The sequence below is a fragment of the Cervus elaphus genome, chromosome 19 (genome assembly GCF_910594005.1).
Source record: "Cervus elaphus chromosome 19, mCerEla1.1, whole genome shotgun sequence".
Taxonomy (NCBI): Eukaryota; Metazoa; Chordata; class Mammalia; order Artiodactyla; family Cervidae; genus Cervus; species Cervus elaphus.
In genome coordinates this window covers 48,155,089-48,182,972 of record NC_057833.1, presented here as the reverse complement: position 1 = coordinate 48,182,972, position 27,884 = coordinate 48,155,089, and the positions used below count along the sequence as shown (strand labels likewise).

The window sequence follows — 27,884 nt, the reverse complement described above, 5'->3', positions numbered from 1 at the left end:
AATTTTGCCTGCTGAGAGAGAAGGATGGGGTGGAAATTGATCAGGTTCCTGGGAACAAGCAGAATGAAGCTAAGGAATATGGGATGGGGCAGCTCAAAAGCTCTGACCAGGGCCCAGGAAAGGACAGAGAAAGTACATCATGGATTGGGGACCCTATATCTAAGAATGGAGTGGCTCCTGGAAAGGGGGCTGTCATGATTCAATCATTCCTCCAGGGAACACAGTCAGCAGCAGACCAGCAAGGCAGGGAGGGGTCCTTGGAGAGAGTTGGGGATACTCCTTGTTGGGATATCTTCACCATCCTCCTCAGAGAGCCAGGCGTTGGCTTGTGTTGTGGGGAGGGGAAGAAAGTGATGTGGAGGCTGAAGAAAAGATCCAAGTCTGGGCTGGAGCAACCCAACTTCCCAACATGGAGTAACTGAGGGCGGAAGGAGGACTGAGTCCAATTGACCTCTGCTCCCTCCACCCTCCGTGCCAAGGCCTTCAGCCACCAGAGGAAAATCATGAATGAAATCCATGACTTTGGAAACACAAAAAGCCAGAGGGATTTTATTTAAATAGACTTTAATTAGAAGTGAACGGGAGAGTTTTGTATGCAAATGTATTTTGGTTTTTAATTTAGAGCCATCACCTCATCAACTCTGATATGTGACTTCTGTGTTTCTGTAGGTCTCTCTGTGGCTGGGTCTGGTGAGAACCCATCTACTTATATAGTAGATCTTTATGACCTCTTCCTGTCAGCCTCTGTGTCTTCTGTACTAACAAGTTGCGGTCTTGACTTTATTATTCATTCCCATTAATCATTCTTCTTGAAGAATAATGAATCGTCACCAGTCATCTTCCTTTTTCCAGTATCCCAAAAGCACGATGCCTGAAAGTCTGTGCAGGTGAAGCTGGGGTGGGTCCGGAGGTATCCTAGGCCACAGCCGCCCGTGTTCGTGTTCGACGCGAGGCCTCAGCTCTCGGAGTCCAGTGGGTAGGAGAAACCGGCTCAGGAGCGGCCCCAAAAGCGCAGGACCACAAACACCGCGACCCCCAGCAGCAAGACGGCGCCCAGGGTCCCGAAGAGGATCCCGAAGAAGGCTCGGAATTTTATGCTCAGTTGCTCACAGCGCTTGCCCCAGGGCGTGTAGATGGAGGAGGGCACACAGCTGGGGATAGAGGGGACGCAGTCAGCAGGGGAGGAGGCTGGCGCTGATCCTCCCCATGCCTCCTCTCCTGCCAAGGAGGAGGTTTTCCAGGCAGGCTGGGCCCCCCTCTAGGGGACGGGTGGAGTCAGCCCTGCTGCCCAGCTGATGGAAGACCCAGGGCAACCCAGGCACCTGTGGGGGTGAATTCACAGAAGGTCCATTCCACCTGGACCGCAGGGAGGGGGTTGGGGCTGGCTGCAGGTGAGCCTGCGCAGACACAAACCCAGCCCTGCCCCTAGTCCTCCATGGACCCGGTGCGGAGCGGGCTGGTTGTATCTGCAAGTGTAGTGGGGACTAGCGAAGACAGAGGGCGCTCTTGTGAAAAGAGGGCCCGGGTGGCGCTGCCCTTCTCCTTAGTAGGCCTTTGGCTCAGCGCGCTCCCCTCACTATTGGTGATGAGACAACAGGACAAAGGGCGCCAGTTTGAGAGGACCACCCTTGAGTGGTAATCTTAAGGAGGGCCGGGTCTAGACCCAAGACAGAGGGTTCCATTTCCACCAGGAGACAGCAGGCTGTCCACCCAAGAAGTAAAATCATGTGTAAGGGTTTGGCTTTGGAGCCTGAATACTGCCACTTAACTTACTGGGTTTCTTATCCTCTCTAAGCTGCAGTTTTCTCATCTTTAAAATGGGCATAATATCCCCCTGCCCCCCAGTAGCTGGTCTGAGTTGCAGAGGTAATAGACTATCTTTATCCTCCACCCAGTGTGGGCACTCAGACATTTTTTTCCATTTCCCCTTTTCTCTGATCCCCGTTCTCTCAGTGGCAAAGGGAATCATCCTAATTTTCAGACACCATGAGGTACCTGCAGCGGGGCCCGTCCGGCAGGTGCTGGCACTGGCTTCCGTGCTTACAGTAGCCCTGACTGCAGGGGGACACGCAGGTGAAGCCATCCTGGGGGCTGTAGACCAGGTGGTAGTCCTTGTAGCCATTGCATTGGAAGTATGTTGCCAGCATGCTCACATTCACTGTTGGGTAGGACACATGTGAACATGGAAAACAACCGATTAACAGCAAGCCTATACCTTTTCGAGAAAGAATTGCATGTTCAGGCACTTATCCTGAGACATAATTGGAAACCACAGGAAAATTACATATGTTCATGAAGGTTCAGAGCAGCATGGTTTATAAGAGCAGCAATGTTTCAGGAGAGTGGTTTTGTTAAACAAAGCATACTGTGCAACTGATAAGCTCCAGATATGCATCGGTTAAGAGTGTATGCTTTGAAGTCAGCCAGACTGAACTGAAACGCAAACTCTACTGCTAACTAGTTATGTGATTTGGGAGAAATTTCTTAACTCTTTCAACCTCAGTTTCCTTATTTTTAAAAGGAAACTACCTTGCTTCGATGTTTAAATGAGATAATATATGCAGAGTACTCAGTAGGTGCCTGACACAGTAACCCTCAATAAATGGTCACTATTAGTATAACATTCTGTTTAAACTATAGCACGTATGTTCAATTCAGTTCAGTTCAGTCACTCAGTCGTGTCCGACTCCTTGCAACCTCATGAATCACAGCACACCAGGCCTCCCTGTCCATCACCAACTCCCGGAGTTTACTCAAACTCATGTCCATTGAGTTGGTGATGCCATCCAGCCATCTCATCCTCTGTTGTCCCCTTCTCCTCCTGTCCCCAATCCCTCCCAGCATCAGGGTCTTTTCCAATGAGTGAACTCTTCGCATGAGGTGGCCAAAGTATTGGAGTTTCAGCTTCAGCATCAGTCCTTCCAATGAACATTGTGTGTTATAAAATATCCAATGGAATGTGTATACAATAGACAAGGCATTATGTTCACAATTTGAGTAACGAGGAGGTTATCAAACATTAGGCATGACTTGATCCTCTTATCTTAAAAAAATAAATAAATTGATATGTGTGAGGGTTCCTATGCATACAAGAAAGTTCAAAAGAATATGAGCAGAATGAATTTGTCTCTGGGGTTTGGGATTATAGGTAATTTTTTTTTTCTTTTTGTTAATCTGTGTTTCCTGAAGTTTCTATAATACACATATTGTACTTGTGTCATAAAAATTGTGGGGTTTTTGTTTTTGCTACTAAAAGTCAATCAGGTCTGGAGTAGTTATTCCCTTATCCCCAACCCTACTTCCCCCCATCCCCAAACACACACACACACATACACATAGTAGTTTGAAGGATTTCAAATTTTTGCCGCTGGGAGGGAGGAGGCTTAGCCTGGATTCTAGAAGAAGCTCTTGTTTGATCCAAGTAACAGCAGCTTCTGTTGGATTTGGCATAGTCCTGCCAGCTCTCTGCCTGACTTCAAAAAATAGGGTGAGCTATTTCTTTCCTTCTCTGGCAAGTTTGCCAACCTATCTTATTCCTATTCCAGTATAATTAGGGGCTGTCAGAGTTGAAAGGGACCTCAGAAATCCCACCTCATTTTCCAGGTGGGGGTACTGAGACCTGGATTGGGGATGGCTTTTGCAGAGGGTCACACTTTCTCAGGAAGGGAGTCTATCTGCCCCTGGGCCAGGTCTCCAGGTTTCAACTTAACTATCTCCAGGTGGGGGGCAAAGGCAGAAATAATGTCTTCGTTTATGTTTATAAAGTGCAATGGCCTTTTAACCAAATCATTAACAGTTTTAGAGAGAGAAAACCCTTGGCAGCCATGGAAAACAGCAGTTGGGGATTGTACACATGGGGACTCACCAAGCAGTACTTTGTGCTCCTGTTCTTGAATATAGAAGGCTAGTGAGTAAAATGTTCACAATTTCTCTCAAAAATTACAAACAACAACAACAAAAAAAACTAAATTGACTTGCTTCTTATCTGTGGCCCACTATAGAATACATTTCAGCCATGGGTTTGTGTGGGCTGCAGACCTATGACAAGCTCCCACTGCCTACCTCCCCCCTCTCCTATCCCAGGAGCTATCCCCCAAATAGTGACTCACGAGTCATCACACTGTACACGTCCTTCCTGGAGATGGAGTGGAAGGCCACGTTGTTCCTGGGCCCGCCACTTCTCTTCCCCCTCATCTGGGGAGCCGGGGGTAAGAACATCTTCACCACCGCGTCCAGCAGCCGGTTGTTCAGGAAGTCAATGACAGGGCCCTTAGGGTGGTACTGGAACTCAGAGATGACGTTCCAGTGGTGGAGGGAGCTTCCTGAGGCTGGTGCTGTTGAGGGTTTACTGTATGGGAGGAGTACAGTGAGGGGCCAAGGGGAGAGGTGTTTGGGGGAGGACCCAGGGACCAGGTAGGGACAGTCCCGCTTACGTTTGATCCACTTGTCTGTTCCAGAGAAAGGCCCACACTTCCAGGTTCTTCAGTCTATAGGCCACCTAGGGCAGAGATGGGGGTTGGGTGGGGAGTGGAAGCAAGAGTGAGGCCCAGCCCACAGAGAAGACCCTTCCCACTTTAATGAACTTATTCATCCCTGTCTCGCTCTCTCTTTTTTTTTAGTGGAGCCCCTTGGCTTGCAGGAACTCAGTTCCCTGACCAGGGATTGAACCCAGGTCACAGGTGTGAAAGCTCGGAATCCTAACCGCTACGCCACCAGGGAATTCCCTATTTCCTTCTTTGAATATGAGGACACTGGACCACAAGAATGTTTCTTATCACTTCTTCATCCCTACACCCCAGCTTAGTCTGGTGACTGGCACACATCTCTGCTTAATAGAAGTTTGTTGGTGAATGAAGGACTTTCAATGAATAGCCCTTAACTTGCCTCTAATTCCTGACTTACCCATTCATTCTCTCCCCATGTGTATATTGAACATCGATTATATTTAGCCAGACCTAGGGGACAGTCCGAAGAAGGCAATGGCACCCTACTCCAGTACTCTTGCCTTGAAAATCCCATGGAGGGAGGAGCCTGGTGGGCTGCAGTCCATGGGGTCGCTAAGAGTCGGACACGACTGAGCGACTTCACTTTCACTTTTTACTTTCATGCACTGGAGAAGGAAATGGCAACCCACTCCAGTGTTCTTGCCTGGAGAATCCCAGGGACGGGGGAGCCTGGGCTGCCATCTATGGGGTCGCACAGAGTCCGACACGACTGAAGCGACTTAGCAGCAGCAGCAGCAGCAGGGGAGTCAGGTGCAGGGGATGTTAGTATGACTTAGAAACAGTCCATTCTCAAAGGCCATAGTGTGGCTCAGTAGACAAACGTCAACAGATTTTACCAGAGTGTAGAGTGCTGTAGTAATAGCACCAGTAATAGTCATTTGGATAATCTTTTTTAACACATTGTGTTCTAGGCACTGAACCGAGCACTTTACATAATCGTTTAAACCTTCATACAAACCATTGACCTAAGTACTATCATCATTTCTATTTTTACAGATGGAAGATCAAATAATTTGTCTAATCATTATACCTGCTCCAGTGAGTGGTGGTACCAGGATTTGAGCCCAGCTAAGATTCTATATGGGTTTCCCTGGTGGCTTAGCGGTAAAGAATCCACCTGCCAATGCAGGAGACCCGGGTTCGACCTCTGGGTTGGGAAGATCCTCTGGAGAAGGGAATGGCAACCCACTCCAGCATTCTTGCCTGCAGAAGCCCAGGGACAGAGGAGCCTGGCGGGCTCCTGGTAGGGTCGCACAGAGTCGGACACGACAGAAGGGACTGAGCAGCAGTAGCGGCAGGATTCTAGAGCCTCAGGAACAACTACTGTACTACTGTGCCTATGATTGGGCAATGGACTAGGGCATGGGAGCCAGGAAGAGGAAGCCCCTCAGGGAAGTCAAGGAAGGTTTCCTGGATGTGAAATGCCCTGTTTCTTCCACATAATATCCAAGTGTAGGTCCCAAGGGATGTTCAGAAGGAGAGGCTGTGTTGACCCGGTCACCCTGGACTCTATTCGTTGCAAGTTGGCCATTTCAGCCCTCTTGGAAATCTTCATCCTGGGCCTTCCTGCCTTCCTCACCCTCAGCCTTCCCTGGAACAAGAGGCTCCTGCCTCCTCTGGCAGTAGAATCCAGATGGATGCTGAGACTCAGAAGGCACAAGCCAGGGCTAAAACCTTGCCTGAACCTGCCAAGGCCCGCCCCCCACCCAGAGCTGGCCTGCAGCACTGACCGAGGCGTTGACATCTGCTTGGGAGGCATTTTCGTCTTCAATGAGTGAGAGCTGGATGATCCTTAAAGGAAGCTCTGGAGATGGGAAAAGCAGATTCATAATCACCTCACAGGTTTACCCAGCCCAGAAAGACCACCCTATCCTACACTGACAGAAGGTCACAGAAGAAGTGGCCAAGTCTGCTGACCCTCACCCTAGTGCACGCTGGACTATGGTCAAGGTTCCCCTGACTTGTGCTGAGCTGTGGGGTCACCTTCAATCTTTTCTCAGCAGACCGCTGAGGCCGGCGATTCCCGCTGTGACAGTTGCCGCCCACTCACTCCCATAGCCTACAATCTACCACCACCTGAGGGAAATCTGGAGCTCTGTCCTGTGGGTTTGAGGGACTTAGCCTGGCCCCTGGAGTCCCCCATCTTCACCCAAGGTGAGAGAAGTGGGGATGGCAGAGGATCTGGTCTTAACCTCGATGGACGGTTGGAGTGAATTTGTTCCCAGCCAGGAAGCAGCAGGCGTCGGTGAAGGCCGCGGGGCAGGTGCAGACGGGCTGGCAGCCCAGAGTGTGGGAGACAGAGCACAGGCCGTTGTTGTAGCAGTAGTTCTCAGGGCAGGACTCGTTCTGACAGAGGAAGGGTTTCTCCAGAGCTGCAGGGGGAGCTGAGAGGTCAGCAGCACCACACCCGGCAGCAGGGGGCAGGCCCCAGCCCAGGGAAACCTGCTCCCAGGACAGGCTAGCTTTCTTTCTCGCAAAGCCCACTTAAACTATGTTCTGTTTGTGGGCCACTCTGAACCCCAAACTATCCTTCTTTTTCCAGGCATTTCTTTGCCAGGCAACCCTTTTTTTCTCTGCCAGGTAGGGGTTCTCTCACTTCCGCTGAGGGAATGGAGAGTTTATCAGACCCTCCCCATCAGGAAAGGACCCTCTTTCAGGAAAGCCCACCAGCCTGTTTTCTTCACTTCCATCCCCTTTTCTGCATTTATGAGGCTGTGGTTTTACCCTCTCTGGTCTCTGCTCCAAAGATGTAGTGGTCTCTAGATTTCACTGGGGCACTTCAGGGGCTTAGTGGACGCCTCACTGTGATGTCCCCAGTGACTCTGATGGCTCAGAGGCCAAGGAACAGATGGTGGGAGGAGGACTCAAAGGAAAGATGAGGCACCCATGCTGCCAGATGCCCACAGTAGCCCCTTGCCCCCAAATGTCCTGACTGGGGAAATGCAGAGACCCTAGGCCTGGCATATCTGAAAATCCCCAGGAGCCTGAGGGCCCACTCCCACTGGCTTCTGGTTCCCTGGAAGCTGCTGGAAATCTCCTTCCCTCTCCAGGCCATCTTCAGTCTCTTGCCCTGGGTTTCTCCCAACAGTGACTCGGGGCTGCTCTTCTCTGATCCCTCCCCCGTGCTTGTACAACCTCTTCTCCTTCAGCTTCACACCTACCATACCCACCTCGCCTCCTTACCATACCTACCTGCACTGAACATTCTAAAAGCTCATTGTAAAGTGGGGAGAAATGGTTTGCCCAGCTGTGTTAGGCCATCCCTCGAGACGTCACCTGTCCCCAGAACCTCTTCCTGCCAAGCCCTCGTTCCCAGCTCACATGCACAGTGACGTCCATCCCCAGTCAGGTTTGGGGGGCAGGCCTCGCAGCCCTTTCCAGAAATGCACTTCACATTCGGGAAGCACTGCTCATCACAGGGGTCCTTGGAGTAGTTGCAGTAGCGGCCGAAGGTATTGCCATCGCACTTGCAGTCCGCTGCCTAGAATGGGTTGCTGATCACTGGGCGGCCAAGGAGCTGGACCATTCAGGGTTTCTGGGGTGTTGCTGTAACCCACCCTGTTGGTCTGAAAACCAATGGATCCCAAGTCCTTGTCTTAATTATGTCGGTATCCACTGACCACCTTCTCGAACAGGCCCTGGGCCCACCCGACCCTGTCAAGGGCAGGCTGTCCTCCAGGCCATGTGGCCTCCCTGGGCCATCCTGAGCTCTGTGCCCGGCCCCTGCCCCGGGGTCCCAGCCTCTTCCCTCTCACAGCAAATCCCCTTGCCTGAAATCCTTTCTAGAGTAAGACGGTGGCTAAAACAATATTCTACCATCTCTGGAATACTGGATCCCACGTAAGCCACAGTTTGCTGTTCTCCTTTCCCTTGCTGACTCCCAACCAAGAAGAAGGAGGCTTGCTGCTGAGCAGGGTGAGAGCAAGCAGTAACTAGAACAAGGGCACAGTGGGGGAAGCAACCAGATTCTCATCAAGTTCATGTCTCTCTTCTCTATCTCCCCTACTGGATGACATGCAAAAGCTCCCTGAAATGGAACCTTTCAACACTTTCTACTGTCAAGACTAAGTATCTTGGGATATCTAAAATACTGTATGGATTTTAATCTCCCTGCCTCCCCCCCAATCTGTATTTTTTTCATTTTCTGCCTTCTGGACTCCTTTACCTCAGTCCTTTCAAGTGGGGATTCTCTGCTCATGCTTCAGGAGGAGGGTGTGTATGTGTAAGACGTGAAAGAAGTGGTGGGTGATGGGGTGTTGCCAGCCAAACACTTTCCTTTCTGGCTCCCCTCAAAAGTGACAAGAAAAAACAAAAGAGATGGGGCCAAATCCATGACTTAGCCCAGGTATCTTGGCTAGAAACTTGAATGGAGAAGGATTTTCTCCCAACTGCGAAAGAGATGCTTCTTTCAGTTGGAGGAAGAGAGTAAAAGGGGAAAAAAAGGGTTTGGGGGGGACTAAGATCAGAGGGGATCTGTACTTCTCTTCTCTTCCAAATACCGTGAAAATGATCTGACACCCCCCCCACCCCCCACCGCAAAAAAAAAAGTGTCTGTGCAGTGTTTCTATGCAGATGGGACCCTAAGCCAACTTACAGGAGATTTCTTTTGTCTGAGCAAAGCACAGAAGCCATGGAGCCTGAAGGGAGGGCCCTTGGAGCTGGGATCTGTGTAGACTCAGGCCCAGGGACTGCACAGGCACCTTCCTACCCCACGCTTCACTGCCTTATTCCAGAACCATGGAGCTGGAAACAACTGGGAAACTCCAAGAAAGCCTGAGGTGGAAGTTTCCTACCAACCTGGCTGAATGGGAGCTGGGAGATAAAAATTCAGTTGAGCTACAAGCATTAAAAAAAGTTCTTTCGTATACTTTAGTAAGTTTGTGACCCGAGATTGGTATCTGCTCTACTCACTACCTACCTCCCAACACACACCTGATACGAAGGGGCTGAAGGAAAACATCCTTTCAATTCCCACTTCCTTTCCCCTCCACAGGGAAACCGCCCCTACTCCATTCTCTAACACTCACCTCCAGGGAAGAGTTGCTCATCCAGCTGGTCTGGTTGTACAAACACTGGCTCTCTGCCTTGCACTCACAGACCACTGTCCTTGGCTTGAGTACAGATGACAAGCTTCCCTGGGCACTGCTTGCTAGAATCTCCAGAGTAAATGGTTCCAGCAGCTTTGGTGTCCATAGCAATGTCCCGTTCTCTGTCCCGAGGAAGACGAGATCGTTGGGAGTTGGGAGCCCCATCTGCTCTGCTGTTTGATACCCCAGGTACAGATGCTGGATTTCCCCCACCCCTCTCAGACCACCCCTCTGATCTTCTCTGGCGTTTCCTTGAGCAAAGCTAGTTTCCTGGGGTGGTCCTGATTATACTCCAAACTGGAGGTGGGACCAGCCCAACTCAGTGGCTGTGGGGCAGCACTCCACAAGGAGAAGGCAGTTGCCTGCCCCTTGAAGAGACCCCTGGGCTTGCGCCAGAATGGTTCATCAGGAGGGGGACAGAGGATGAAGGCCAGGAACCTCCCAACTTTCCCTCCCAACCTCCCAACACTTCCCCAGGCTAAACTGCAGGCCAAACTGACATCAGCTTCACAACAGCCCCACCATTGCCCTGATTTCACTGCCCTCATCTCCTAGAATTTTGGCCAGCCAGCTTCAGACAGCAGACCACAGTGAAACACTGCTACTTATCAATAAGGACTCTTCTGATCCAACGTGTCTTGTGTTTTTAAGAACATCTCCTGAAAACAGTAGATTGAGAAGAGCTGATAGTAGGGAACAGGCGAGTATAACTTCTAGGCCATCACTCTTCAGGATAGGAGCCAAGTGGACAGGAAAATTTCCTGGTGCCATTAATTTGACACCTGGGAGGATGCCATGTAGAGCAACAGGGTGCAGCCAAAGCAGTCCCTTCTTATGCACAGAGAAAGAAAATGAGTCAGAGGGGTGTTCAGAGTTCATAATAAGGTCCCTAAGGGCTTTGGTTTAACCAAGAACAGTCACCAGCTTAATTAGTGCTGGCAACAGAAGGCAAGTTGCATGCTGTGGGCTTTGACTCTTTTTTTTTTTTCCTTCAACCACGCTGCACAGCTTGGGGGATCTTAGTTCCCCAACCGGGTTTGAACCCAGCCCCATGGCAGTGAAAGTGTAAGTGCTGAATCTTAAACACTGGACTGCTGGGGAGCTCTCTGGGCTTTGACTCTTGAGCCAGATCATGGTTACAGGCCTGAAATGGGGTCTTCACACCATTCCTGTGAGAGAAAGATGAAGCTTTCCTTGGCCCAAGCACAGAAAAGCAGACAAGGAGAGACAAATTGAGGTAAACACGGTTGACAAACATAAAAATAATGAGAAATGGACCAAATAAAGGTTTTGTATTTCTTTAAATCTTGTTCCATGTGATATCCTTCTTTTAATAGATAGGCAATGTTTTAAATTTAGTACCTGTTAAGTGGTATATTTATTCTAATAATTTGTTGATTACATGAAGATGATAACATATTTCAAGACTGAGATGAAATGAATCTTTGAATAAATTGTATATGCCCAGAGGCAATCTAACTAGTTGGCCAAATCTCCATAAGCCCATCACTGCTATTCACTGGGGTTGGGGGGCGGGGCATCTATTTGAATTATAGCGATCATTCCTAAGAAATGCTGGTCCTGGATATTCCAGTGAAGAAGTGACACGAAGTTGCACAGGATATAATAATGCAAAATTACCCAAAGTTTAACTCTGACCTTATCCGCTAACCCCCAGCCAGTGTTCTTACCAAAGAGCTTGAAGTCCGTGCAGTTTTCTCTGAGGGTGAATGTGATGTCCTTAGCATTGCTGGTGTAATTAACCACTGTGGTCTGTCCCATGTAGGCTTTTATCACATCAGGACCCTTGATAGAGGGTGGGTACTGATCTGAGACACAAAGAAGGGATGTGGGGTTTAAGGCGGGATACTCCCTTACCTTCTGGGCCATCTCTTTTCAGTCTTCTGGCTTGTGGGAGGCATTCCTCGGGCTGGGACCCATCTCCAGAAACAGGACTTAGTCTGTGCACCAGCTCACAACCCATGAAGATCAGGCTGCGGTTGTATTGCCCAACCTTCTCCCCAGACAGGATTTATTTCAAGTTCTTTCCTGATCAGAATGCTATGCTGGGTGTGATATGAAGTGAATCAGAGGACAGCGTTGTTCAGACTATTGAGGAGTTTTACATTTGGAAGAGGACTGAAAACCATGAGGGTAATATCATGGGCATTGTGTTTGTCAGGAATAGAGAGGGAGTATAACCTTTTCACTGGTATCTGTGTTTTGGAGCCCTGCTATTTCCATTTCGTTGTTTATTCATTCACTCATTCAGCCAGTCACTTAACAAATATTTATTGAGCACCTACTCTATGGTTGCCACTGTTCTATGTAGTAAGGATGCTACAACAAACAAATAATAAAAAAGATGCCTATGAAAATTAGAAAATGTGTTATTAACTAGAGATAGTTATAGATGCTAAGGAGGAAAAACAAAACAGGGAAGGCAAATAGGAAGTGTGGGTGAATGTGAAATTTTAGACAGGTTAGCCAAGAAAGGCATTGCTGAGAAGGTGACATTTGAATAGAAACTGGAAGGAGGTGAGGGGCGCCAGGCACCTGGGGTAGCCTGCCGGGTACCCTGGGGCAAAGTGTTCCAGGCAAAGAGAACTGCACATGCAGTCTGAGTTGGTAGGGAGCCAGGCATGTCTGAGGAATACAAAGAAGCCAGTGGGGCTGGTGTGGAGGGAGTGGGGCTGGAAGTCCTAGGAGAAGAGTTTGGAGAGGCAATGGGATCAGACTGGATAGGGCTTTGAAGGTCATCGTTAAGGACAGAGTGAGCTGGGGAGTCATGGGAGGGTTTGAATAAAGCAATAGCTTGAGCAAAAGAATCTGTTAAATTTTACAAATGTGTAGTTCAAAGGAGTGTCATGGAAGGGCGTCCCCTTATCTGTGCCCTAACTCTGCACACACTTCCCCAGGCCTCACACCACTTACTCAGGGTAGTGTTCATCTGCTGGTAGAGTCTAAATATCTCCCTAGTGTCATTTCCGAGGTTTTCACTTCCTGTGGCCAGGACATTGAAGATGCATTGATCATCTCCATGACAAGAAGAGGTCAAATTTTTATTCAAGGATGTGTTTTGCAGCAGTTGTGAAAGGAAGACAGGAGTGAAGCTGGAAGGCAAATTGTCGTCCCTCTTGCCAAAAAGGCTTGTTCCATTGATTTTCCCTAAAACACATTATGTGATGCAATGGTGGTGGTACCAGGGTGGGACTTCAGCTATATTCTATTGTGTCTACCCCTTGTGTGTGCTGTGTGCTAAGTCACTTCAGTCATGTCTGACTCTTTGTGACCCTATGGACTATAGCTCACCAGACTCCTCTGTCCATGGGATTCTCCAGGCAAGAATACTGAAATGGGTTGCCATGCCCTTCTCCAGGGGATCCTCCCAACCCAGGGATGGAACCCCTGTATATTAAGTCTTCTGAATTGGCAGGCAGATTCTTTATCACTCGTGCCTCCTGTGTCCACCCCTTACCCTCGTTTTATATAGTTTGGGATTGGGGAGGACAGAGTGACTTCCAGATTCTAAGTCTGGAAATCTCCGCTCTAGGGGGTGAGGTCCACCCACCTCCCTCATCTTCTCTTCCAGGTAGGACTGTAGGTGGGATGGGAATGGAGGGCACCAATCTGGGGTGGAGGGGACAAAGCTGAGGTGGCACCAGCATCCCCAGGTCTCTTCCTTTCTACTCCTCTCTCATGAAGGACAGAGGTCTCATTCCCATAGGCCTGAGGGAGACAGTACAGCAGCTTCCTTCACCTGGGGCCTGCCCCATCTGCTCAAAGACCCTGAGACCCAGACTCACAGGTCATTCCATAGTGAAAAAGCATCTCCTCGGAGCTCCTTTTCGGTATGGTGGAGCCATTGGGCATCCTGAAGTCGTCATCTGGGTTGCCGTTCCAGAAGCCTGAGGGACGGAGCAGGACTCAGCCACCCTGGGAGGTGGCCCTCCCTTCCCCAGGGAGCATCCAGCAGGGCACAAGGAGAGGTAGGGAGGAGCAGGGGGCCTGGGAAGCCTCTTTTGGTGGCATCTGCTCTGCTCAGGAGGAGGGGAGAGGACTACGACCTCAGAGCCTACCCTCTGCTTCAGGGAAAGGAGGAAGTGGAGAAAGAAGGGAGGGCATGTGGGGGATGGAAGGAGGGTGTGAAGCCCAAGGGAGAGAGGGAGGTGGGGGAAGGGTGGCTGCCAGCCCCATGGTCTCCAGAGCCCATCTTCAGTGGCCCCTCAGCGGCCCCTCAGCTGCCCTGGGCCTGCAGCTTAGGGAGGACGGGAAGTGAGCCTCAAAGGCCCCTGAAGAGGTCCCACCTCCGCCTCCGCTGAGAAAGGAAAACCCTTCTCGGGATGTCCACAGGTGCACTGGAGGGGAAGCTGCCTGTGGGCTGGGGATCTGAGCTCTGCTGCAGAGACAGAGTGCTGCCCGCTCCTTACCCATGAGGCCCTCAGTGTGGTTCTGATACCCCTTCGAAAGGTCGCAGATGTGGAGGATGTTGGAGCTAGCGAGCACAGAGACGGCCACAGCACCATTGAAACTGGCTGATACCATGGAGCCGTAGTGGGTCATTATGACTCCAGAGCTGTTGAAGATCTCCTGGTCTAGAATGTTGGGAGACAAATGAGGAAAAAGCCAGTGTTGGAGCCCTGGAGGCCCAGGACTTGTCAGCAGTAGTTTAAAGCTGCAGAGAGGAGGCTGAAAGCAGCTAGGAGATGCCCCGCACAGTCCTTCTCCAGTGACTACAAAGCACACTCACAGGACGTGCTCTCGGCCCATCCCACCCTCTTCTCCCTGGGAGCTGAGGATGAGGCCCCAGAGGAAGGAGAGACGTGAAGAGGGAAGTTTAAGGCCTGGCTCCAGTGAAGAAGTTGCTCCGGCACGGCTGCTGGAGGGACCGTGGGGTGACAACCATGCTGCTCTGCCCCAAGACCACTGCCTCTCCACCCCAGCACCCTGCTCCCCAATGCTGGGCACCCCACTGACCCTGAGCCAGGGAGGCAGGAGAGGCCCAGCCTACCTTTTGCATCTTCACCATTAGTCTGGTTATTGAGCTGAACATGGATTGTGTTATTGGGCTTAAGGAGCCATTGAACCTGGAAGGGAGTTGGCAGAGACCTCAGCCCAACCTACATGGGGCCAGAAACAGCAGAAGGAGCCTAGGGCTTGGACGATGGTGAAAGTGATAGGGACTGTGACCATGAGGTGATGCAAGCTACCATGCATGAGGGTGCTTGGCCTGGGCCAGGCTCTGAGCAAGGTACATTTCAGAGATTAGCTTTTAAATCTCACAAGAGCCCTGTGAGGTAGGTATTATTATCATCCCTATTTTACTCTAAGGAATACAAAGCGCTGGATGTGATTTCTTCAGTCTCACAGGATCTTAAGCCAGTGTCTCCAGGGTTGACTCTTTATTTATATTGAAATAAAGTTGATTTACAAAATCATGTTAGGGATACAGAGCATGGGCTTTGGGGTCAGAAAGTGAAGTCGCTCAGTCGTGTCTGACTAGTTTCAGGTGTACAACACAGCAATTCAAACATACATACATACATATATAGAATATATATATATGTAATTCTTCAGATCCTCTTCTCTTATAGGTTACTACAAAATCTTGAGTAGAGTTCCCTGTACTATACAGTAGATCCTTGTTGGGTATCTATGTCGCTTCAGTTGTGTCTGACTTTTTGTGACCGCATGGACTGTAGCCCCGCCAGGCTCCTCCGTCCATGGAATTCTCCAGGCAAGAATACTGGAGTGGGTTGCCATGCGTTCCTGCAGGGGATCTTCCCAACCCTGGGATCGAACCCGCGTCTCCTGTGGCTCTTGCACTGCAGGTGGATTCTTTACCGCTGAGCCACCTGGGGAAGCCTATGTTATTTATAGTCGTGTGTACTTGTTAACCCCAAACTCCTGATTTGAACCACTGCTCTGGCAGGATGTGTCCTCACTGCCTCTAGCCCCTTCCCTTCCTCCTCCTTTTTTCCACCTGGGCCTCAGTCTCCAGCTGAAGGTCCCTGAGCTAAAGGCTCCATGTAAGGGGAGTGCCCCCACCTCCAACTTACTGTGATAGGGTGCAGGCTGCTGGAGCGGTAGTCAGCAGCAAAGCCAATGAAATTGGTGGCATTTGCTGAGCGGGTCTGGGCAGTGCGGCCCTGCAGCAGGAAGGAAGAGTTTCTGTCCTGGGTCCGGACCAGCAGGAAGTCTCCCAGCCCATTGAAGGTGTAATTGACACCATCCAAGGTGGTGATGTGGGGGTCCCCAACCATCCAGGCTGGAAAAAAGGAGGTAACCACATTGGAGGGGCAATAAACAATCTGCCTGCAACTCGGGAGACCTGGGTTCCATCCCTGGGTCAGGAAGATCCCCCTGGAGAAGGGAGTGGCTACCCACTCCAGTATTCTTGCCTGGAGAATCCCATGGACAGAGAAGCCTAGCAGGCTACAGTCCATGCGGTCACAAAGAGTCATACACGACTGAGCAACTAACACATTGGCGGGGCAGACCAGGGAAAGAAGGGCCTGGGAGACTTCAGCCTGGGGAGGTGCTCAGGGAGCATTTAACACTCCCCAGAAGTCCTCTTGCATTTGTGTGCCCCCACCCCATCCACTTCCTCTCATTAGCCCCCGATCCACCACACCTCCCCCTCCCCCAAGGCCATGGGTGAAGTCCCTCCTCAGCCACACTCCACACACACCTCCATCTTCCCTTGTGACTACAGTCCTGCCCCAGGAGCTTGTGCTGTCCCCATTCAAACCCCGAGAGTGTATCGCTCCCTTGGTCTTCCACTTGGGCTCTGGAAGTGGAAGGGCCGAGCCCCAGCAGCTTCACCGAGACTTGAGGGCTGGTACCCAGCGCAGCTGACGGGGGGCCGCCTTAGCTGGTACAGCGCGCAGAAGGAGGACTTGCTGTTGAAATGGCAACACCAGTTTTGCAGCTCCAGTTCTTGGTCTGTGCAGAAGAGCAGTGTGTTAGTGGAGATGGAGGACCTGCAGGACCCAGCTGGGAGGTTTGGGCAAGATGATAAGGGCAACAAGAATGTGGTTTGGAAGTCAGGCCCACATGAGTTCAGATCCCACTCTGCTCAACAACCTTAGGCCACAAACCAGTTACTATCTCCCTTGTGGGCTCGGTGGAGACGTGTGCGGCAAAGCCCCTGGTGGGCAGGCACAGGGTCCTTCCTTTCTTGAAGGCGGAGGGCTGAGACCCACCACTCTCAAAGTGCTGGGAGCGAGAGGCTGTGGCTGGTGGTCTGGGGACTAGTAGGCTGATGCCTTTACAGGGAGGAGGAGGGGAGCACACATGTTTCCCTGGGCCCCATCCCCATCCCCAACCCCATCCCCTCTAGCTCCTTTGGAGGGTCTCTGCAGGAGATGACTCCATGTCTTCCCCCAGACAGCCTGCTAATCTGGGTCCAGGTTGACGAGGTCAGACCAGGCCTCTGCCACTTCCCTAGAAAGATGCCCCTATCAGCTGGGGCTATGGGCCAAGTGGAGACGGGGCAAGAGGAACTCAATCAGAAATCCCTAGGATGCCAGCTGGAAGGGATGCTGGAAACTTCCTGGTGTTACAAAATCAGGAAATGGAGGTGAGGTAGCTGGGAGAAAATGGGGACGAGAGGCTTCATTCTGCTAGTCCCACTGCTGGCGTGGAGCCCAAGCTGGTCCCTGATAGGGAAGGACAGAAAGCTCCAGAAAAGGCGGGGTTGAGTTGTCGGCGGACACACTTACCAAGTTGCCAAGGACTCTGCACTCTCCAGCCTTGGAGCAGCTCTCCCCAGGGTCCTTAACGGCAGCACACGCCCCCACGACAGGAGGAGGAGCTGCACAGCTGCCTGCTGCCTGCAACAAGCCCAGACAGTCTCAGGCCTGGGATGCCTGTGGCGGGGGCAGCCATGGCATGGGGGTGTTTCTGGGGAGGATCGAAGGGAGCCCCAAAAGGGAAAGGTCAGGCATGGCCAGAGGGAAAGTGAGTGGGCTTATAGGGACAGTGGGAGTGCCACAAGAGACCGGAAGGATCTGTTACCTCTGCTGATGGACTGGAATCTTAAATCCAATACTCCCTGGTTCCAGGAGCAAGGGCAGGAGATCTGGTTCCAGCCCCAGCTGGGCCACTGAGGCTCTCTCTTCAACCACTGCAGACACCGGAAACGGTAATTGGGCTTTACTTCTCTGTACAGCTCGTAGATCCATAGCCCCTGGAGGCCTGGGGAAGCAAACGAAGAAGGGGATATCCCAGGGCGTGGGGCCACAGGCTCTTATTTAGCTTTAGGGACAAGCAAAACTCATCAGTGCATCCTCTGTGTGCCACTTGCTGCACTCTGGACAGTCTTCCAGGGATGGGCCCAATGCAGATTGGCTGTGATTACCCCCCAAAGGTCCCTCTGATGTGAGCTTCAGAACCCTAAACTTGGATCTTAGGGTGAGATCCTGGGACAAGAGCTGGGCAGGGAGACCTCATCTGTACCCAACTCAGAGCCAAACTCTGGCCCAAACTTCAGTGTACTCCATTCTCCGCCCTCCTGCCTACTACTCTAAGCTCCAGTTCTTCCAGTCCCCCCAGACCAGCTCTTCCTTATGCACCCTGTATCTCAGTGAGTGATGCCACCAGTCACATGCTCAGACACTTGCACAGACATACCAGTGGCCAAAGCAACCGGGAGAGAGGCTGATGTTCAGAGGCCAGCTGGGGAGCCACAGGGAAGCTGGCATGTGAAGCAGACAACTGTTCCAACGATATGAAACTGGGGGAGCTTCCCCTGTGCCCAGATGCCATCCCTGGAAAGGGGAGGTAACTGGGAGAAGAATCCCTGAAGAGCGTTTGAAATTTAAATAGACCTTTAATTGTGCACCTGAGTGCTAAGTCACTTTAGTTTTGCCCCACTCTTTGCGACCCTTTGGGCTGTAGCCTGACAGGCTCCTTTGTCCATGGGACTCTCCAGGCAAGAATACTGGAGTGGGTTGCCATGTCCTCCTCCAGGGGATCTTTTCAACACAGGGATCGAACTCGAGTCTCTTATGTCTCCTGCATTGAAGGCAGGTTCTTTACCACTAGTGCTACCTGGGAAGCCCAGACATTTAATTAACTGTAAGTTATTTACTGCCCTCCTAGCTGCCATGAGTGAGAAACAGGGCTCCAGAATACAGCAGAATTCAATAGGACATAATGTATGAGATTTAGACCCTATTCCCACACAAAAGAAGAAATCATCAAGATGACTAAAGTTTGATAAGGTTTTGAAAAGGATAGTCATTTTTTATGATATCTGTTTGTGTATTTTCTCCACAATCAGGAGAAACACACCAGATATTCTCCCCCAACACACACACACACACACACACACACACAATCACATCCCTTATGTCACAAGCAGAGGCATCTGGATAGAAGGGCCTTAATCTGATAGGATGGAGCTTCCCTCATAGCTCAGTCAGTAAACAATGCTCCTGCAGTGCAGGAAACCCAGGTTCAATCCCTGGGTCAGGAAGATCCGCTGGAGAAGGAAATGGCAGCTTGCTCCAGTATTCTTGCCTGGAGAATCCCATGGACAGAGGAGCCTGGCAGGCTATAGTCCATGGGGTCACAAAGAGTCAGACACGACTGAGCAACTAAATCACCACCAATCTGATAGAACAGCTTTCTCCACCAGATGGCACCAATGATCTGACTTGGCTTATTGTTTACTAGACTTCCTTGCCACAGAACAGAACTGGATTTATGCTTTCATGGTCCACATGGCTAATTTCTAATGCTAAAATATCTTTTGTTCTATCACACTTTGGAAACTGTCATTTCTTTCCCTTTGGCGTCCCCAGACAGTACAAGTCATGGAGGAGGCTCATGGAGCCTAAAGTACTGGCCTTCTTACCATAGTGAGAGCTCTTTGAGAGCAAATAGAGTTGGTCTTTTAAAATTTTTCATACTTCTGGCTCTTAGCATAGTTCCAGCACACAGCAGGTACTCAATATATGGTGATTGAATGGATGTCCTGAACTCCTGAACTCCTCTTGGTAGATCCATTAAGGGATCTCATGTGGGTTCTCATCCAGCTCTGGGACAGGACACTGGGAGACTTGTCCTAACTGCCCGTTCATGTCCCTGCCTCCTGCCATACCCATGTCCTCACTTCCAGGATCTGGGTCCCCCTCATAGTCCTGCTGGCTTTGGGCTGATTCCAGGGAGTACACTCTGCACTGCAAGAGGGTGCAGAAGGTATGCTGCTCCCTGAGAAGTGCCCAGTCCAGATCCCACCTGTGGGAGGTCAGATGGTGTGGAAACACCCTTTTGTGGACATGCATGGGAGTTGCCCTTTGAGGACTGTCACAGCACACGGAGTGGGAGACAGAAGAGGACTTGAGTCCCTCCAGTCTGATAAGGTGGTGCTTTTACCTGTGTTGGAATCCAGGAATTGGTCTGGACGATACTTCTCCCATACTGGATGGAATGTCAATTGGCCGTTTTTGAAATACCCATCTCCACTGTGGGAAAAGAAAAGAATATTTGGCCTTCATCACACACAGAGTCCTTTCCCTTAGTCGGCAAGTTGCTCATTCATCCAGCAAGTCAACCAGCCAGTCACCCAGTCTGTCCAGCCAGTCATTAGTTATCAGTTGGCCCGTCAGCTATCGAGCCAGTTGGTCAGTCAGCCAGCCAGAATCACTGACCCCCTGTGCTAAGCAGGAGAGGGGAGGAGGCAGATGGGGGAGGAGTGGGAGGACCTAATTTATCTCACATCTGAGCACAAACTGCAGTGAACTGATCCTGAGACAGGGGTTGAAAGCAACATTTCAGGCCTCCTTCCTGTTAGTTTCCCTTCAACTAGGTGTCAGAGAGGCGGTGCTATAGGGGATGGTTGGTGGTGCAGGTTAAGAGCTAGTCTTTGAGTTAGGAGGACAATGTGTGTGCCACCCCACTCCCATCCCACCCTACTCCCCTGCCCAGGGGATGGTGCTTAAACCCTGCTCCAGGAAGGAGGAAACCCGAGTGGGGCCTGCAGACTCTCTGGGTCATGCCTCAGAGCAGCCACTCGGATCCTTTCTCCTCTTTGACATGGGACAGATGACGCACATGGGCATGACACCTTCCATGGGTGCTCTCAGAATGATGCGAAATTCCTAGCTAGATAATTCCACTCCTTTCTCCTCCAGGGCATGTTCAAAAGCAAGTGAAAGCAATGTAATTATGGGGCAATCCTGAACACATTCTAGGAGAAATTGCATTTACAGCAATTACCCGTAACAGATTACATGGGACCTTCACAACCGACTACACATACATCATGGTTGAAAACTGTTGTGTTAGAGAATGAGCCATTCCCACACTTGGGAACACACGTCCGCAACCACAGCCCATCCATCTCTCTGCTCTCCTTCTTTGCCACTGACCCCACACAAGCTGTTGGTGCCGTTGGGTAAGAGGTTAATTCTCAGCCCATCAGAAACTAGAGATTATCATACTGAGTGAAATAATTCAGAGAAAGAAAAATATTGTGTGATATCACTTGTATGTGGAATCTAAAAAGAAATGATACAAATGAACTTATTTACAAAACACAAACAGACTCACAGGCTTAGAGAACAAACTTATGGTTACTAGGGAGGAAGGATGGGGAGAAGGGATCGTTAGGGAGTCTGGGATCGACAGGTACACATTGGTATATTTAAGATGGATAACCAACGAGGACCTACTGTATATATAGCACAGGGAACTCTAGATGGGAGTTCCTGGATGGGAAGGGAGTTTAGGGGAGAATGGATACATGTATATGTATGGCTGAGTCCCTTTGCTGTCTACCTGAAACTATCACGATATTGTTAATTGGCTATATTCCAATATAAAATAAAAAGTTTTAATAAAGTCAGGAAGGCAGATTTCAGCCTTATATTTTGTATTCAACTTCCTGCTTTGCTACTTACTTTCCAGCTCTTTGGGCAATGACTTATCCATTTGTACCTCAGTGTCCTCACCTGCAGAATGGGTAATAAATAGTATCTCCTTCATGGGGTGGTTGTGATTGTCAAATGAAATAATGCCTGTTAAGTACTTGGTGTAATAAATATTGACTGATACTTGACAAGTCAAGAGTGGTTAGCTAATGTCAATGGAAATCCTAGAAGTCAAAGCTCTGGAATTTAACATCACCATGCACGGGAACTGTGATAGGAAAGGGAATGGCAGGGTGAAGCGGGATCTTTTCATTTGAAACAGAAAGAAGTGGAAACCAGAATCAGAGTGAGTCAGAAGCATTGGCGAGGAAGAGTCCTGCCCGGTTCTGGGGGACAGAGTGTGTGTGCAGTGCAAGCCCTGCTCTGCACCACCTCTCATTATCTGCTCAGGGCTGCCAGCCTGTCCCTGTCCTACCTGGAAAAGCCTATCAGCACAGGGTTGCCCGGTCGCCCGGTCACATTCCACCGCATACCACCACTTTGGTAGAGAAATAGGGCATAGGACCTGCTCCCGTCTGTGGAAAGGATGGCCTGGTAGGTGTTGGTCTGGGGGTTGGCTGGAGACAAACAAGGATGCCTGTGAGAGATCTGGGGTGTCCCATCACCCATCCCACACCCCCACTCTGACACCCACATCACCTTTTCCTGACCTCTGAGAGCAAAGGCATGGGCTTAAAATACAGGCAAGTTTGGAATTTTGCAGAGATTCCACCCTAATTGTCAAAGCACCTGCTGTGGTGGATTTGCCTTCTTTGTGATTTCTTTCCAGAGAGGAAAGGTAAAGGATTCTGGGTTGGAATCCTGTTAGAAGAAGGTCTGTCTGAAAAAGCTTCAGCAACCAGAGAGATTAGCCAAGACCTCACAGAGCTGAGAGAGGCCTGAGGAGCTTCCTTTGGGATATTTAAGGATATTGTCCAAATGTGCCCTCATTCTTAATAGCATAGAGGAACCATGCAGGTGAGACGAGGTTCTCTGCAGGCAGGTTTCAAGCACTGTGCTTCTACATAGTGAGTAAGCAATGAACTTGCTGAGTCAATAAAGAAATGGGTGACTTTAAACCAGACACAAGGAAGAACTCTGTAACTGTCAGAGTAGTGAGGCCCCAGAGGGAAGGCTAGGGGGAGCATGAGGCATGGACCCTCTCCACTGGATGCTTTTCTGTCAAGAGCCAGAGTCTGGATTCAGAAAAACCTTGGTTCCAGGCCTGGCTTTGTCATCTGCTAGCTGGGTCACCTTGAGCAGTTGCTTAACCTCTCTAACCATCATCTTTCTCATCTCTAATATGTGGATAATAACATTAGATTGAGCCATATAATATTGCCAATAGCCAGCCATTTTGGGGGCTTCCCAGGTGGCGCTAGTGGTAAAGAACCTGCCTGCCAATACAGAAGCCATAAGAAACGTGGGTTCCATCCCTGTATCAGGAAGATTCCCTGGAGGAGAGCATGGTAACCCACTCCAGTATTCTTGCCTGGAGACTCCCATGGACAGAGGAACCTGGCAGGCTACAGTCCATAGGATCGCAAAGAGTCAGACATTACTGAAGTGACTTAGCACAGCTACTTTTTACTTATAGAAATTGCATGCTCCATGTTTTCGTCTTCTAATACCCAGTGCTCTGGCTACTGTGAGGCATGTAAGCAAAGCCCTGAGGCACCCCTGACATGTGGTAAGTGCTCAGGAGACAGAGCAGGGGGGTTTGGAGGTGGTGGGGATGGGGATAGGGAGGCAGAGAGGTGGGCTGGGAGGGAAGTGCTCTAATCAGCCATCTGTCCTTGACTCAGAGAGGAGTTTAGAAAAGTGGTCCCTGCTTAGGATTCTAGGATGCCTGACTTCCAGGTGGTTCACAGTACACTGCCCACTGGTCCACTCACCCCGATGGTCACCCAGGCAGGATAGGCAGGGACATGAACCCACGTGATCTTTAGCATCCACCTGGCTTTGTAGTTTCCGGTCTTTGTTAACATATTAATTGAAGACTCCACCTTCTGCACTAGTGTGTTGTAGTCATCATAGAGAGTCTCATATTCCTAGGAAAAGAAGGCAGATATGGAAAAGGAAATGAGGATACCATCTCAATACTCCTGAGGAACCCCCCATTTTCTACTCACTTTAGTCCACCCATGTCTCCCATCCTTCCCCCTCCCAGGCTTATGTTTTCAGTTAGTGACCTGAAGATCAATCTGCAGGGAAACCTGGCGTGTATGAAGTGGATTGTCAAGACCCAGAAACCCAAGTCTTCTAACTTGAACTTGTGCATCTCTTAGCATAAACTGGCTCTGATGGTGCAACCACCTGCATCTTTTTGTACCTCTCTGGGTCCAACAAGAGGCTCATTAAGACAGGTGTGTGCTTCTCCACATTTGGACCTTCTACAGTGTCTTGTCCATGGCCAGGGCACAATCAGTATTCGCCTGCAGTAGCTTTCACTACACTGAGAGCTCTCTCTGAGTGGAACCATTAACCCAACCCAGGAGCAGATGCAGGGGCCCTGCTTGACTCGGCCTTAATAGAATGAACCCCCTGCAACCTCATTCTAAAATCAAACAGTGGATGGTCAACCCATATGCACCACCTGCAGTCTTCCGAACATGGTTGTGTCCTAATCAGATTCCTCCCCACCCTCATAAAAGCTTCAATTCCCACCCACTGACAGGAGGGTTCTGACAGCAGGAACACTTGCAAGGCCCTCCACACAGGCCTTTGTCTCTCCTTGCTGGCTGCTGGAGAACCCTGTGTGCTGAGCTTTGAAAGGCCCACCTGGTAAAACATGGTTCCCTGGCTACTGGAGAAATCAACATCATCCCAGAATGGAGCCACCATGGCCACAGAGTCCCAGCCTGAAAAGCCTTTAAGGGGAGGGTTGGGATAGGAGAAAATCTGGTAGTCTGACTTCGGGAAAATGATTTGCACAAAGGTTCCTCTGGTTAGCATTCAGGGAGGGAGCATCCCAGCCTTGGGCCAACTCCGGGGATTCGTGAGGGTAGAACTTGGAGATGTCAACAACCCCTGGAAATGGATGGTCTCATCCATCTCCCTGCCCACTGGGAGAGTCCTGGTACCTAGTTTTCCCACAAAAACTCTTCATTCTTAGGCCAGTCCTCACATCTTAAGAGCTTCCTAAGGTGGTAGGTTTTGTCCTGCTTCAGTGGCAGACCCATCCATAGACCAGCCCACCGAAGAGCAGAGGCCTCTGAGTAAATCCCCTTGGCCCCCACGCCTGAAGCTTGTGCCATATCAGTTAGAGCTGAAAGAATTTATACTCTCACTCCATCACTGTGGGGCTCTCTCACAGCGTGTCCTGTCTCTACCTCCTCGTTGAGGGCCAAAACTGCCATTCAGCCCTCTTCTATGAAACATGAAGTACTTGGACCAGGGAACCAGGAAAATAATTACAGAAAATTTGAACAGCATCAGTCAAGTGTCCCAAAGTAGGGCTTCCTACTCAAAAAAAAAAAAAAAAAAAAGTGGGGGTGGGGGCCATGGAAACAGTGGAGAGATTACTGGGCCCCAGGACCTCTCTACTGAGGTGACAACACTCTGTCCACATGTGTATGTGTGATAGGGGCGGGGGGCAGGGTGTAGCCTCACTCCTTGTCTTCCTCAGCTGGCGCCTTGTCATTAAAGACAGTGTGTGTAAACAGAGCCAGCGGCAGATACATAGGAGGGTCCTGACAAGCATCATAGTCATAGCTGGTCATGGTCACAGGGCCATCTTTGAGCCCTGAAGGGGAAGCAGGGCCCGTGGAATGCAGGTCATGAGTCCTGTCCTTTGGTTTGCAGTTGGGGACTCACGTAGAGGGAATCCAAGAGAAAGGAGCCAAGGGGGAAGCCGATATGGGGCTTGAAGAGTGGTGAGGTGAAGTCCATAGTCCTCCTGACGAACTCCCGGTCTCCAGCACTTGGCCTGTAGGGGAAGAGGAGAACACCTGGGCCGGTACAAAGAGGAGCAGGAAGTTCTCAAGGGCCCCAAAGTCATTAAGGCTGGTAGGGTATTTCACCTCCAAGAAGCCTTCCCTGATGACCCCATGGACTTTAGCCTGCCAGGCTCCTCTGTCCACGGGATTTTCTGGGCAAGAACATTAGAGTGGGTTGCCATTTCCTACTCTAGGAGATCTCCCCAACCCAGGGATTGAACCAGAGTCTCTTGCATCTCCTGCATTGGCAGGCAGATTCTTTACCACTGAGCCACCTGGGAAGCCCTACACTGCTCCCCTGGCCTCCAACAAATTTCTTCCTGACCCCAGCTGTGATGGCATCTACACAATCTGTTATCTACAAGATTCTCTCACACATCAGCCTTTCTTCTCAGCACTTTTCACCTTATTTCTGGTAACCCCAAATTCTTTGGGGATCTCCTCCCCAGGTGACACTAGGACTGCTTTTCCTGTCCATGCCTTTATTCCAGCTGTTTAGGCCCTCCTGCCCACATGGGGCACTTCCTCTCCCCAGTTCCTATTTACTTTTTCCAGGAAGCCTCCTCTTCACCTTGCATCCACCCCTGACATTCCCTCAGGGCCTTCCAATAAGTGCACCTAATATCCTGGGCTTGTTCCTCTAATGGCATCGACAAGATCTGTCTCTCTCTAAACAGCCCCTTGGTCATTTCTATATCTCTAGCTCCTAGCCCAGCACGGTGTGCAAAGCCAGCCCTCAACACCCAACTCTGATGCTCTTGCATTGTCCCCTGTAGGGCTCTTCTGATTTGAAACAACATAGTCTGTGAGCAAGCAGGATGAGACTAAGCACTCAGTTATCCATCCCTATCAGGGGGATAGGGAGAGCAGCTGGACTTCCCATGACCCAGATGGAGCCGTGGAGAGATCCACAGAACCCCCAACAACTCACAAGGGCCATCATTGGTAGATACAATCCAGCTGCCACAACTACAACCACCACATCTAGCTCCATCCTCTCCCTCCCAGGGCAGAGAGGCTCTAGCTCTATGGAATCACTTGCCTTTCCCAGGATTAACAGGGACTGGTGCAGCTGTGGAGTGGGTACCTGTAGAAGTCCCAGGAGTGGAGGTGGTAAGGGTCTGGGAGGTTGTTGAGGGTAGTGATGCTGTGCTTCCCCCGCTGTCTGCCCTCTGTGAGGTTGTGATTTTTCCTGGGCAGGCAAGGAAAGAAGACTGGCGTGGGTCTGACAGTCAGAGAGTAGTAGAATTTAAGAGAGTCACAGACTTTAGGAGCTGGGAGAGACAGCTAGAAACCTGTGTTCTGGTCATCCCCAAACCAACCCCTGCAGTTACCTCCTGGGGTAGAGGGGATGGTGAGCCTGTCACCCACTATACCTGCCACTGACTTCATCTTCTCATGGGCCTGACTTCCAGCCGGGCAGTGCTAGCTCACCGTTCTCTCTCAGGCATTCCTCTGGGCTGAATTGAGCTAACTGGGCCACTGTCAGAGACCAAGACCCCAGAGTCCCCCCTACCTGATGTCTCAGCCTTCATGGTGGAGCCTGTGAATGTTGGCGAAGTGCCGGTAACAGACAGAAGACTGGGGTGACTTGTGAATCGGGTGGTGGAGCTCCAGGTGACTGCAGGGCCAGGGGCTGATTGAGAGAATGAAGAATTAGTGGTGCTTGTTATGGAAAGTGAGGTGCCACCTGAGGTTCCCAGGGTGGTGTCATGGTGGTTGGTGCTGTCCACCATCCTGTGATTAGTGGTAGTGGGCTGAGTTGTGTGACTGTCCCTGGAGGGTGCTCGGGTGACGGTTGTCACTTCATCTGTGGTGGATGTACCCTGAGGAACACTTTCGGAGGTTGAGTGTCCACTTGGTTTGAATGAAGAAGTTGCAGATGAGGTTATTTTGATTGTGCTCATCATGGGGGAGAATAAATTCATGGTTTGGGATTCTTGTGTGGTCTGTGTGTCTTGTGTGGAAACTATTTGAGAAATAGCTGATGATTCTTGAGGAGAGATGCTGGTAGACAGTGGGGTTGACTGCCTTGTTAGGACTATTATAGTTTAGATGAAGGAGATACAGACATGACTGTTTTGAAGGTTTGAGTCATATTGGAGCTTGTGCTGCTGACAAGAATACCCCCAGTGTTCTCTGTCCCTTGTGTCCAGTGAGTCTGGGAAAATGCCACTGTTGTTAACTGAGAAGATATGGTCAGATACTGGTATGTGGTTAGTTCTTCCTGTTTGCCTATTGTTGGGACTTTAGATGTAACCCAAGAAATACTAGTGGGGGAGGTGGATGCTCTTTCTGTGATCAGTGTACTGGCAGCTACTGGTGTTGACAATGGTTCTTTTTCTGACTGAGTTGTGTGGCTGTCACTGAAGGATGAAGAAGGGAGTGTTATTGTTTTATCTGAAGTAAATGTCTCATGAGAAATATCTGTAGAGA

The 27,884-nt window shown here is 50.3% G+C and overlaps 1 protein-coding gene across 1 annotated transcript; it reads right to left on the bottom strand.

Moving 5' to 3' along the window:
- Window positions 1-955: 955 nt before the first annotated feature.
- MUC4 (mucin 4, cell surface associated) lies at window positions 956-26,983 on the bottom strand. The gene is given in 24 exon segments (XM_043873649.1): window positions 956-1,151; window positions 1,996-2,158; window positions 4,110-4,348; window positions 4,434-4,498; window positions 6,236-6,309; window positions 6,698-6,877; window positions 7,827-7,986; window positions 9,533-9,714; window positions 11,284-11,421; window positions 12,527-12,760; window positions 13,399-13,500; window positions 14,023-14,187; window positions 14,604-14,679; window positions 15,652-15,860; window positions 16,418-16,537; window positions 17,317-17,463; window positions 17,612-17,791; window positions 19,976-20,064; window positions 21,947-22,077; window positions 23,406-23,561; window positions 24,292-24,452; window positions 25,323-25,460; window positions 26,536-26,640; window positions 26,965-26,983. Coding segments are annotated over 24 exon segments (3,429 nt in total).
- Between the last annotated feature and the right edge of the window lie 901 nt (window positions 26,984-27,884).